General features: G+C 34.7%; 1 protein-coding gene across 1 annotated transcript in view; it reads left to right on the top strand.

Moving 5' to 3' along the window:
* LOC126883992 (uncharacterized) overlaps nt 1-13794 on the top strand; it is a 159031-nt gene that overhangs the window by 129669 nt on the left and 15568 nt on the right. Inside the window, exon 4 of the mRNA XM_050649763.1 lies at nt 13353-13553. Within this exon, the coding sequence (XP_050505720.1) occupies nt 13353-13553 (201 nt within the window). The remainder of the gene's footprint in view (nt 1-13352; nt 13554-13794) is intronic.

Here is a 13794-nt window from a genome sequence, read left to right as displayed (position 1 = left end):
CAATACCGAGATCTCGGTATTGCGGGATTGGAAGCCCTACTTTTACATTCGGTACCTTATGGTGTGAAATATTACATGAATCGGAAAAAAATAAATCGTGGCACGAATTTGCTATTATGACAAGCTTTCCGAACAATGTAGACGAGGTAATAGGATCAACTGTTTATCGAACTATTTACCTACAATAAATTAATTATGATAGTTTAAGATTAGCGTTACCAAAAAAAGAATAAAGAGATACGTACTTATGAGGACATTAAGGAAACGTTTTGCACTTATGATTTAATCACACTATTTAATGCTCTAATCTCAGGGTTTTATATTCTCGTGCTTCAATATCTCCTTTGCTTTACATATGATAAATAAGGTCAAAGACTAACGGAATAAAACACATATATGGTACAAAAACATCTATTGAAATAAATTCACCCTCAAAATATCCTCTAAAAATAATATCTCCTATTCTGATTATTGAAATACTCCTACCACTATCTAAAGTACTTATTGAAATTTGCGTTATGAATAATTCTACAAAAAAAAATAAAACTGTCTCTCGGATGATGAGTTGTCCAAATTCTTGTCTCTGGTCGCCTACAATTTACTCTTAGCAGCCCCCTATGTAGTCAGCAATCTCGCAACAAACTATTGCAAGCCTATTGTCATCAATGACCCCCTACAGATGCACGTATCTTTCAAAAAACAATGCTAGCCTTTTCTCCTCTCAATAAACTGAATCTATTTCTCGTTCCGGCATGCAACGGTGACTCTTGGAATATAAGTAGAACAATATAACTTACAATGCTTTACGTGATGAGCCTCCGTCAGGACACTTATTTCAACAAACTCACAGCTATTCATTTATCTGCCTTACTACTTCAGGAGACTCTCAGAGATCACCACTATTCGACTTGACGATCATTTAACAACTATCGTCTAGAATCACATTCGTTTAAAGGCCAGCACTAAACAGTAACGTTGAAAAAATTATTCTACCGTAAAATTAAATTATGTAAAAAAATTATGAAAGTCCACTGACAACGATTCCAAAAAATTAAATTCAAAATTGTCAATGTCAGATTCAACACCAACTTTTCCTACCATTAGAAATTTCCTAAAACTAATTACATGCCAATCGGTTTTTAAGGAGATTACATTCATTTAAATTTCTAAATACAATTGTTCCCTAACCCGGTCTCATTGTCCAAACACATAACCACTTCCTTATCATACTAACTGTACAAAGAAAATACTTAATCCCTATTTAAATTTTGTTTACCTACGGCCATCCAAAGATAATTGACTTTCATTTCTTCGAAATGAATTTTGGTATATTTTTATTATATGTTTTAACTTTTCTAAAATATTAAGATCGAAACCATATTAATTCAAATTTTACATATCTTAACAACTCCCCGCCATTTGATTTGCCGAAAAACTCTGTTATTTATTTAAATGACACAAGTTTTTTTTAGGATCAAATTATTCCATTATGTTACCAAACTCTACTCATGATACTTATAAATGTCGTGAATGTTAAAAATACCCCGTATCTTGCCTGTCTCTATATGCGCTAATTCATAACTATTTACCCCATTTTCCGTATTGACCCTATATGGACCTTCAAATACCGGCATCAATTTAGCACAAATACCATTTTGTAAATTGGACACCCTTAGTGCCCTCACTAAAACTTTATCCCCTTTCTGGAATGTAACCGGCCTTCTTCTTCGGGTCCTCTCTTGCCTTTGGAGATATTTCTCTCCACTTCGTCTCAATCTTCGTTGAACCACCTCGATCACTTCTTCGTATTGTCTGGGGGCGGTGTCTTCCCACGGTCTCGTAGGCATTGTTCCTTTCATTACATATAAAGGCGTCTCCTTGGTAACCGTATTTGGTGCACAGTTCAAATACGTCTCTATTTCAAACACTTTTCTGTCCCAATGTCGATGATGTTCTTCCGCAGCAATTCTTAGAAATTTTGTGACTTCTTGTATAAAACGCTCTGATGGGTTGCTCTGTGGATGTCGGATGCTTACAAATTTTGTATTTATGCCTCTCTCTCTTAATTCCCCTTTAAAACGGTCGTTCCTAAAGTATGTTGCATTGTCCAACAAAATATTGTCTGGTCTTCCCACTGTTTCGATAAAATCGTCTATCTTCCGAAGTATTTCAGCTCCTTTCGTGGTTCTACATGGGTACAGTTTTAAATACTTTGAAAAAACATCCACCATAACTAATATGTGTTTATTCCTCTGTGTTGTTGTTATTAAATCGCTCAACATATCAATGGCGACAATATCCAGTTTCTTCCGAGCTATGACGTTTTTTGTGATGTTTTCGTTTTTGAAATTCTTACTTTTACACTTTTGGCATGTCTCGCAATTTCGAGTCATCTCTTTGGCTATTGTATAGTCCTTTCGACAAATGTAGTTCTCCCTGAACATAAGCCACACCTTCCTGCTTCCAATGTGTCCGTTGTCACAGTGTAATTTTGCTAAAACTTCTTTTGCCATCTGTTCCTTGATTACATATAGTTCTCTACCATCGACCCTCTTAAAATATAAGTTATCCTCTTGTTCGACCCTTTGCTTTTCTCTTTCATCCAGTTGTTCCTGATTTTCCCTGATCTGAGCCAAAGAAAATAAGCCTGCTTCTTCTCTCATTATGTTCATGCCAACGTGGAGAGTTTTGTGGTCCTCTTTGCGGAATTGTTCATCTCTCGTCAACGCATCAGCCAAGATATTGTCAGTTCCTTTGATATATTTAAATTCAAAATCATACTCTTGAAGTAAAAGAATGCCCCTATGAATTCTATTATTTACCAGCCTATTTTTCATTATATGTATCAAAGCTGCATGGTCTGTTTCAATGGTGAATTTTGCCCCTAGTAGGTAAAACCGTAATTTATTTACACAAAATAACACACTGGCGAACTCTAATTCAGTAACGCTGTACTTTCTCTCATATGTTTTGGTTACACGGGAGACAAAACAGATTGGCACCTCTACATCGTCTTGGATCTGTGATAACACCCCTGCGAATTTTGTTATGGAAGCATCGGTCCGGAGAATGAAAGGTTGATCATATCTTGGGTGGTGTACTCTTACAGCTGTGGAGAAAGCTCCTTTTAAATTTTTGAAAGCCATTTCTTGTTCCGTTCCCCATTTCCACCTAACATTTTTCTTAAGTAATGCTATCAACGGTATTTCTTTTGTGCTGATGTCTGGTATTAGTTTTTTGAAATAGTTTACCATTCCCAAAAATCCCCGCAATGTTTTTAAATTGGTTGGCCTAGCGTAGTTATTTATAATTTCGATTCTATCTTCTGCAAGACTAATCCCTTTTGTGTCTAATTTGAATCCTAAATACAGTATTTCCTTTTGGAAAAACTGACACTTTTGAATATTTAATTTCAATCCCGCTTGATCCAGTTCTTCTAGCACAGTGTGAATATGTCGTAGATGGCTTGTTATATCTGGTGAGAAAATTAATAAATCATCTATGTAATGTACAACAAATTCTCCATGCCTATTTAAGATTGTGTTCAATGCGCGAACCAAAGCAGCGCATGCACTCTGTAGGCCAAATGGTACCACCCTAAATCGGTATACCACTCCGTCGATCGAAAAAGCGGTATAATTTCGACATTTCTCTGCCAAAGGTATTAACCAAAAACTATGTTTCAAATCGATTTTGGAAAAAATATGTGACCCTGTGATTCGTCCAAATATGGCTTCGATGTTCAAAGGCGCTTCGTATTGCGCGATTGTGTGTGAATTAATGTTTCTTGCATCTAAACATAATCGCAAATCACCACTCGATTTTTTAACGCATACTATCGGGTTGATATATGGAGAGTCACATCTTTCTATCACCTTGTCTTCGATCATTTTTTCAATTTCCTGTCCGACGCTTTGCCTGTATTTATACGGGATTGGATATGTCTTGGATTTAAAATTTTCTAAGTTTTTAACTTTAAAAGAATGTTCATAATCTTTAGCCACTCGACTTTCTTCATTAATCAAATCTCCATAATTTTCTAGAATCTTCTCTACTTCCTTTTCCATGTTTTCTCCACATTTTAATTTTCTTTCATCCTCATTTTGTTCGCATGTATTCACTGTCCATAATATTTCTTCATAAAATTCTGGATTCTCGTCCATTATTGCCATTTCTTCTCTGTCCTCATCCTTTATTTCTTCTTCTGTTTTTTTTTATCTTCAATTTCCATTTGGTATCCCGAGCACCATGTTTCTACTGCTTTCATTTCTCTTATGAGAACTTCCTTTTCTTCCTGCTTCCTTTCTGTTTTATCGTCGATTGCCGACAATTCTTCCGTACCTTCGATTTCCTGTCTTTCTCTTGTATCCACCTTGTTTTCCTTCTTTCTTTTTGAACTCTTCTTCTTTTTCTTCCTTCTTTTTTTTTCTGGTTGATTTTTTTCTTGTACTTTCGGTTTTTCCTCTACAGTCATATTGATTTCTTTATGTTTTTCCTGTTCATTTATCTTTTCAACAATTATTTTCCTATCTATTTCCATTTCTTCTTCTATGTTGTCTGGTTCTGCTCTGATTTCCAGATTATTCTCCGAAAAATTTATGGTGATATGTTTTTCACTCAATTCATCAATTCCCGCTATCATATCATGGTTTAAATCTTCGATCACCACACATTGCATAATATAGTATTTGTCTCCCACTCTGATCCGCACTCCCAAACCTTCATTTACTGTCGTCAATTTTTTGTTGTTTGCACCCACTAAAGCAACCCTAGGAATTTTATACACAAATCTGTCCAAATTTAATTCTTTTACTAGTTTCTTATTGATTAACGATATCTCCGATCCAGAATCAATCAAAATTTTAATCGCTTTATGTTTTATAAATGCATCTAAGAATATTAAATTTGAATTAGAACTTTGTCTTTCATTTCCCGCCAACTGTATAAACTCTCTCGGATGACAAAATATACCGGAGAGTTGTTTATGTTTGTTCAGTGGATGCTTTATTGAAAATCCTGTCTGGATTCATTGCATACATCTTCTTCCTCGTTTTCTATTGTTACATGATTCATCTCCCTTCTATTTTGTCGTTGGAAATTCTGATTGTTTCTACCGTCCCTTTGTTCGTTCGTATTCCTAGTCGGAGGATTTTGTGCATCTCTGTTTCTGTTGTGATTTTCATATGTTCTATTTTTTTCGTGATTCCTGTTATCATAATTTTGTTGTCTATTGTAATTTTGGTATTCTCTCGGCCTATCTTCGTTTGTTGATTGGGCATGTCGGTTTCTCTGGTCATAATTTGATTGATACCTTCTTGCCGGTCCATTATATTGTTCATGTTGTCTTCTGTTTCGCATTTCTCTTCTTTTTGCTTCCCTTACTTGAAGGAATTGGCACAAACTATCAATATCTTGATAGTTTCTCAAAATCACGTGGTCCTCCAGCGTTTCTTCGAAATGTCTGCTTATCATTTCTACCAGTTGTTCGGTAGAGTATTTGTAGTCTAGATATTTGGAATTGTTATATATCTGCAAAGCATATCTTTCTTCCGATATTCCCATTTTCTCGTGATATCTTCCATTCTGTAGCTCTTGGTTGATTTCCCTCTGTTTAACTTTTCCCCAGAAATAGTTGAGAAATTTATTTTCGAAATCTGTCCAATTTTCAAACTCATCTTCTTTACTTTCATACCATAACGCTGCTCCTTCTTTCAGATGGTTTCTAATTGTTTCTTTGCAGTCGTCAAAATATCTAATATGTTGCAATTTGGTTTTCAAATTTTTAACAAATGGTACTGGGTGTGTTTTTCTAATATCCCCTCCAAATTGTATTTTCGCGTCGCTTGTACCAAGGATAATCATTTCCCTTCTTTCTCCACAATTCTGTTGATTCTTGAGTTCCGCAATTTGTTTTTCGTTTTGCTTAAATTTTTCTTCTATTTCTCGCCTGTCTTCTTGTATTGCATTTTCAAATTTGCTTTCTAACTGTTCTAATTCCATCTTCTGCACAGTCTTAATATCCTTCATTTTAGTTTCTATTTCTTCTCGTTGCATCTTCAGTTTCCTTTCCGTTTCTTCTCTAACTTTTTCTAAACAGGCTTTCACTTCATTTTCATATTTTTCCAAACGCTTTTCCAATTTGCCATCATTCTCTTCCAATTTCTGTTCTATTCTCTGTGATATTTCTCTTTGTGTTTCTTCCATTTTTTGTTGTGTTATTTCCATGGCTCGTTTTGCTTCCTGTTGATTTTTCTCTATTTTTTGTTGTGTTTCTTCCATGGCTCGTTTTGATTCCTGTTGATTTTCTTGCATTGTCCTTTTTGTTTCCTGTTGATTTCTATCCATTTGTTGTGATTGGAGTTGCATCAGTTGCAATAGTTTCTCTATTCCTGTTAATTCCTGTTCTTTTCTCTCCATAATCGTTGTATCTCCTTCATTACCCAATCCTTCTTCAACAATTTTTTCCTCTTCTCTGTTATTCTCTCTGCTTTCTTGCATTTTGCTTTGCCTCCTTGTGGTCGACATGTTGTTTCTTTTTGTTACTGTTTTCTTTGTCCCCGCCAAATGTGAAATTTTACAACACTCTATAAGTTGCAGAACACGACAAATATTTCTCCCCAAATTTAATAAATTTTCGCCACAAATATCAAATATGCAATCAGTAAATTTCAAAATAAATATCAAATGTACGATTGGTAAAAATATTAAATAATTCAATAGCAGTAAATATCAACTACCTACGATCAATCCATAAATCAAAAATATTTTTACACCTGGAAAAATTGTCAAATTATCTCTGGATCACCTGTAGTTATTCCTTATCTCTTTCCCTACCATCAAATGCAAAGCTGCGATATTTTTTAAGCCACCACGTTCTGGGCTCCAGTTAATGTGATATTCAAAGATCGGTGTGCTCAAAGCAATTGATTAGATAATTAATTAATTAATTAAATTTAATTTTAATGATGCACTTATGATTTAATCACACTATTTAATGCTCTAATCTCAGGGTTTTATATTCTCGTGCTTCAATATCTCCTTTGCTTTACATATGATAAATAAGGTCAAAGACTAACGGAATAAAACACATATATGGTACAAAAACATCTATTGAAATAAATTCACCCTCAAAATATCCTCTAAAAATAATATCTCCTATTCTGATTATTGCAATACTCCTACCACTATCTAAAGTACTTATTGAAATTTGCGTTATGAATAATTCTACAAAAAAAAATAAAACTGTCTCTCGGATGATGAGTTGTCCAAATTCTTGTCTCTGGTCGCCTACAATTTACTCTTAGCAGCCCCCTATGTAGTCAGCAATCTCGCAACAAACTATTGCAAGCCTATTGTCATCAATGACCCCCTACAGATGCACGTATCTTTCAAAAAACAATGCTAGCCTTTTCTCCTCTCAATAAACTGAATCTATTTCTCGTTCCGGCATGCAACGGTGACTCTTGGAATATAAGTAGAACAATATAACTTACAATGCTTTACGTGATGAGCCTCCGTCAGGACACTTATTTCAACAAACTCACAGCTATTCATTTATCTGCCTTACTACTTCAGGAGACTCTCAGAGATCACCACTATTCGACTTGACGATCATTTAACAACTATCGTCTAGAATCACATTCGTTTAAAGGCCAGCACTAAACAGTAACGTTGAAAAAATTATTCTACCGTAAAATTAAATTATGTAAAAAAATTATGAAAGTCCACTGACAACGATTCCAAAAAATTAAATTCAAAATTGTCAATGTCAGATTCAACACCAACTTTTCCTACCATTAGAAATTTCCTAAAACTAATTACATGCCAATCGGTTTTTAAGGAGATTACATTCATTTAAATTTCTAAATACAATTGTTCCCTAACCCGGTCTCATTGTCCAAACACATAACCACTTCCTTATCATACTAACTGTACAAAGAAAATACTTAATCCCTATTTAAATTTTGTTTACCTACGGCCATCCAAAGATAATTGACTTTCATTTCTTCGAAATGAATTTTGGTATATTTTTATTATATGTTTTAACTTTTCTAAAATATTAAGATCGAAACCATATTAATTCAAATTTTACATATCTTAACAATACATTATTTTGATAAAGTAACAGAAACAGCTGAATATGTCGTTTTGCCATAAGAAAGTAAAGGAGTACCTACTTGCATACAACAGGGCTAGTAGCTAAACCGATTAACTGTATATTACAGACATAGAAAGAAGTATATTGGTGTTAACGAGAGCACAGATTATATCAGAACACATCTGTGACACAAGACACAAGATAATCTGTGACGACAACACAAATTGAGAAACAGAAATAAATACACAATTAAAGGACTAAATAACCAGACGTGGTAAAACTGTTAAAATTCCCTAAAGATACAGTAGAAGTGAGACCAATAGATTAGATAATTATAAATACAAAGAAATGAAGTTAAATTCGGCTAAAGCACATACTTCTTCTTACGTTACCTACCCGTTCCGGATGTTGGCGATCAGCATGGCTGTCCTAACTTTGCTTGCTGCTATTCGGAATAGTCCGGTTGTAGATGTATCTTAGGAAGTGGACTGGTCTAACGTCAACTGATCTATTTTGAGCTGCCGTAAATAGAATAAGATGGGTCAATGTAGTCGCCAATATCTCCAGAAGATAGGCACTTTTAGAAGAAGAAGAAGAAGATGTATTTTCCAGGTACCATTTTCTCAGGTTTTGAAGCCAAGATATTCTTCTCCCGGCTCCTCTTTTTCCAAGCACCTTGCCCTGAAGAATGAGCTGCAACAAGCCATATATCTGTTCATTCCTCATAATATGGCCAATATACTCTAGTTTGCTCTATTTGATTGTGATAATAATCTCGCATTCCTTGCCCATTCTACGTAGGACCTCAACTTTAGTCACACGATCCACCCACGAAATTCTTAAAATGCGTCTGTAACACCACATCTCGAATGCCTCGAGTTTTCTTAAAGAAGCTTCGGAAAGTATCCAGGCCTCTACTTCATATAATAACGTAGAAAATACATAGCATCTGATGATAGGGATTTTGGTATCAAGTGGTAAATCGTGACTTCTGAAAAGATACTTCATCATTATGAACGCTGATCTCGCTTTTCCTATGCGCTGTTTTATTTCACTTGAGTTGTCCCATTATCTGTTTATATTGGTACCAAGGTACGTGTAGCTGTCCATCCTGTCAATTGGTTGTTGAATTACCAATAGCTGTGTATTTAATATTTCGCGCTTACTGACTACCATGTATGTACTTTGTTTTTTTCCTATTGAGATCAAGTCCGTGTTCTCTACTTATACCTGATATGCGCGACATCCTTCTTTGCAAACCATCTAGACTATCTGCAAAAACTATTGCGTCGTCAGCATACCTAATGTTGTTTAGACGCACTCCGTTGACTAATATAATACGCCTTACTGTAGTTCTCTCAGCGCTTGCTCGAAGATATATATTAAATAACACCGGGGACAAAATGCATCCTTGTCTCACTCCTCTATCTATGGAGACTGCCTCTGTCAATTGGTCATCCACTTTAATATTGGCAGTTTGGTTGTAATATAAATTATATATGATTCTCAAATCTCTATCAGTCAATCCCCTTTCTTTCAAGATGGTTGAGTTTTACTCTATCAAATGCCTTTTTGTAGTTGATAAAACAAATATACGCGTCACAGTTAACATCTCTGCATCTCTGCATAAACACTTGGATAGCGAATAGAGCCTCTCAGGTGCCTAAAGCATCGCGGAATCCAAACTGTGTCCATAAAAGCTGTTCTTCGTATTTTTTTTATATATTCTGCCGTGTATCACTTTTAAAAACGTTTTAAGTAAGCGGCTCATTAGGCTAATTATTCTATAGTCTTCGCATGTTATGGCATTTACTTTTTTTGGTATAGTTACGAAGGTCGACTTTAACCAGATTTGGGGTATTTTTCCAGTTACGTATATTTTGTTGAATACAGTTGTTAACCATTTTATTCCCTGTTCGTCCATAAGTTTTAGGAATTCTGCACAAAACTGGTCAGGCCCTACGGCCTTACCATCTTTGTTTTTTTAATAGCTGACGTGACTTCTTCAATGGTAATCGGGGGTCCTGTTTGGCATTCCGTGTTTTCAATGGTATTCTGCCTTTCATCTGCAAAAATTACTTCCACATATTTCTTCCAAGTGTCTAGTTTTTCTTCTACACTTAACATATTGGTTTGTTTTGGTTATCTGCCAAACACCCAAGTCTTCTATGCTTGTGTATACCTGCAGCTTCTTTAACTTTTTTGTGCATATTGAATGAATCGTGATTATGTTGCAATAGCTGCATATTGAATGTAGGTTGCTATATTTCCACACACTGTTCTCTTATTTATGTATCCTTAGCTATTTTAATTATTGCTTTTTTGATCTCTTTATCGATTCTTTTGTATAATGACGTGTCCTGATTTTGGACTTTCACCTCTCTTCCATCATATCTAAAATCTCGTTTGTCATCCACGATTTCTTCTTAATTTTTGGTAGTTTGTGAAACTTCTTGTGAAACTGTATGCAACCTTTCTAGCTCCTAGTCCATTACATCCGATTGAATAACGGTATTCAAGTTATTCTGTATATACCGTTTTACAGTAAGTATGTTGCGTGTGTTGATCTTTTAGTAGCCTGATATCGAATTTTGGATTGAATATTGGAATATTCTTTAGTCTGAGCCTAATTTTGCCAATTAGTGGGTTATGATCTGACTTGATATCAGCTCATGGGTGCCTTGACTGATGTTATGCTGTTACGGAATCTTTTATTAATCATAATATGTATGTAATCTCTGTAAAATATATACAGAGAAAAATATAGTATATCGATCATCGTTTAACGTTTACATTCTGAGCACTGTTGATAGACTCGACATATCAAGAACTAAGAACCTCGATTAACGATTGCATTTCAAGCGCAATAGTAAAAAATGATATAGTCCAGAAAGCCACTGCGCATTCGCTAGGAAAAATAATCTGATTCGGATTGTTTGCACAATCTTACTCAAAAAAGACCCCTTTTAACAAATTTGCATGTTGCCAGGTCCAAAAGTGGGTCAAAAATTTTTTAAACGTTTTTTTTTTGTTTTTTTCCTAAAATTATTTTTTTGCATCAAACGATTCCGCTTACATCTACATGCAACGATTGAAAATAGTGTCGCGCCCGCTTGATTAGCAATTAAAAAACAAAGGGGTTTTCGATATTGTATTGCAAAAAGCTCTTCGGGATTTCATCAATCGATGCTCATAGAATATCTACGTATCTTGGTAACATTGAAATTTTCGGTTTTTCACATAGTTTTTGAGGGTTAAAAATGGCCGATTTTGTAATTTTTAAATTTTTAATCACTTATATCTCGAAAACTATCCCATTTAGAGATATTATAGAGATATTTTCTATTTGGAATGATCAAAAAACCTAAAAAAAATTTGTCCGATGCAAAAAAGTTAGTTTTAGGAAAAAACAAAAAAAACGTTAAAAAAATTTTTTGACTGCCTTTTGATCCTGACAACATGCAAAGTTGTTAAAAGGAGACCTTTTCAAGCAAGATGGTGAAAAAAAATTGAATCAGAATATTTTTCCGCGCATATATTTACGCATATTACATACATGCAACGGTTGAAAATAGTACCGCGCCCGCTTGATTAGCAATTAAAAAACAAAACGGTTTTCGATATTGTATTGCAAAAAACTCTTTGGGATTTCATCAATATATGTTTAAAGAATTAGCAACCTAGAAATTGACCTACCTTGGCAACATTGAAATTTTCAGTTTTTCACGTAGTTTTTGAAGGTTAAAAATGGCCGATTTCGCAATTTTTAAATTTTTAATCGCTTATATGTCAAAAACTATCAACTTTAGAGAAAAGTCACTAAAGACCTTTTCTGTTTGGAATGATCCAAAAAACCTAAAAAATCTTTGTTTGATGCAAAAATAATAATTTTAGGAAAAAAAAACAAAAAACGTTTAAAAAATTTTTGACTCACTTTTGGACCTGGCAACATGCAAATTTGTTAAAAAGGGTCCTTTTTGAGTAAGATTGTGCAAAAAATCCAAAGCAGAATTTTTTCCTAGCGGGTGCGCAGTGGCTTTCTGGATTAATAAGGATCAGTCCATTATTGATGAAATACAGAAGGATCTTACAATATTTAAAGAAAAACATATAAAAATGAAAGATGCAAAAAGATATAAAAAAGAAGAATGCAAGAATAAATAGAATGTATAAAACCATAAGGAAATACTATTTTTGGAACGGGTTACGGAGAGATGTTAAGAACTCGATACGTCATGAATATTCAGTAGTGATATAAATGTAAATATTTCTCTTCCACTGGGAGAATATACTTCTGTATTTCATAAAGAGCTGTTTCTGCAAGAATGCAAGAGAAATTAACATGAAGGTTTTCGAGCTGATGTGGATCAATATATTCACAGGTAGCCACGCATCCATAGGGAATCTTATAGCCTCAAGGTGGACTCTAGACTAGTACGGGAATGCCGAAAGAAGCGACAGACTGGGGGAACATAACAGTATCACACTGGTAGGTATAAGTTGCAGGTCACCTGGGAATACACAGCAATGAAAGATCTGATGAACTTACCAGAAGAGCATCAGCCACAGAATACTTCAGTTCAGAGCCGGTCATAGGACCAAAGAGCATCATCCGCGACCGGAAAAAAGCCTGGGTCCGAAAGCAACGTACTTCTCACTGGAAAAATATAATGGTCAAGCACATGGCGAAATTTATACTAGGCGGATATGTGCTAATATATCTAAAATCAGCAGTAATCAGTTCAGGGTCATAACAGGTGTCCTTAGTGGACATGGGCCAGTCAAGGGATACCTGCATACAATGGGACTGTTGAATGGAGACTTAAGCTACAGACTCTGTAGCAAAGGACCTGAAACAGTGAACCATATCGTGCATGACTGCGAGGCATTAGATCTCAGTCGGCAAATCCTTTTCGGAGACTATCAAGTGACTAAAAAACATAATATGGTAGGTATCCATCCTCTAGTCCTGTACAAGCTGGTACAGAATTCCTGGAATGGATATCTTGAGTGACTAGACGATGTAAAATGAGACAACTAATTGCAGTAAGAGCAGTTTACAACAGACGTCTTCCAAACACAAAAAATATGAGCACACGTTATACATTTCCTTAAGATTATTCAGATTATTCTAATGGTTATTTTAATTTCTCATGTTTTTTAACCTTTGGTCAATTTTAGTCAATTTTTGTTTATAATATTTAAATTCATATACCTAAGCGAAACAGAAATAAAAAATAAATATATTTTTTAGGTCTGCTGATAAGATATCCAATCCAGTTCCTCACGCTTTTCACGGCGGAGAGAGAGCATTATTATATGTAATGTTAGAAGATTTATTGGAACAGTTTGGATTAGATGGGAGAGCTTGTTTATTAAGGGCAATTTGTGAGGTACATGCACATTCTATGGAAAATTTTGGACTTTTCGGAGAAATACTCAAACTCTTTTTCAGGTAACAATTAAATTAGAGCAATAAAATAAGAACTATTTTATTGAAACATTTTTTGTTCATTGGCCTTATGTTATACGTAGGAATGTTACATTTCACTTTTAATTATGAGTTGGCTTTAAATTATTTTTGCAGCTTTTGCCCTCCCACGATCAACAGAGCTTACTGAAAACTGGGGGCTTTAAAGTTATATACATTACCGTTGAATAAAACGTTTTCTTGGCTTACCACATTGTATATGATG

Source organism: Diabrotica virgifera, chromosome 4 (genome assembly GCF_917563875.1).
Source record: "Diabrotica virgifera virgifera chromosome 4, PGI_DIABVI_V3a".
NCBI lineage: Eukaryota > Metazoa > Arthropoda > Insecta > Coleoptera > Chrysomelidae > Diabrotica > Diabrotica virgifera.
This window is presented reverse-complemented; position numbering and strand designations above follow the sequence as displayed.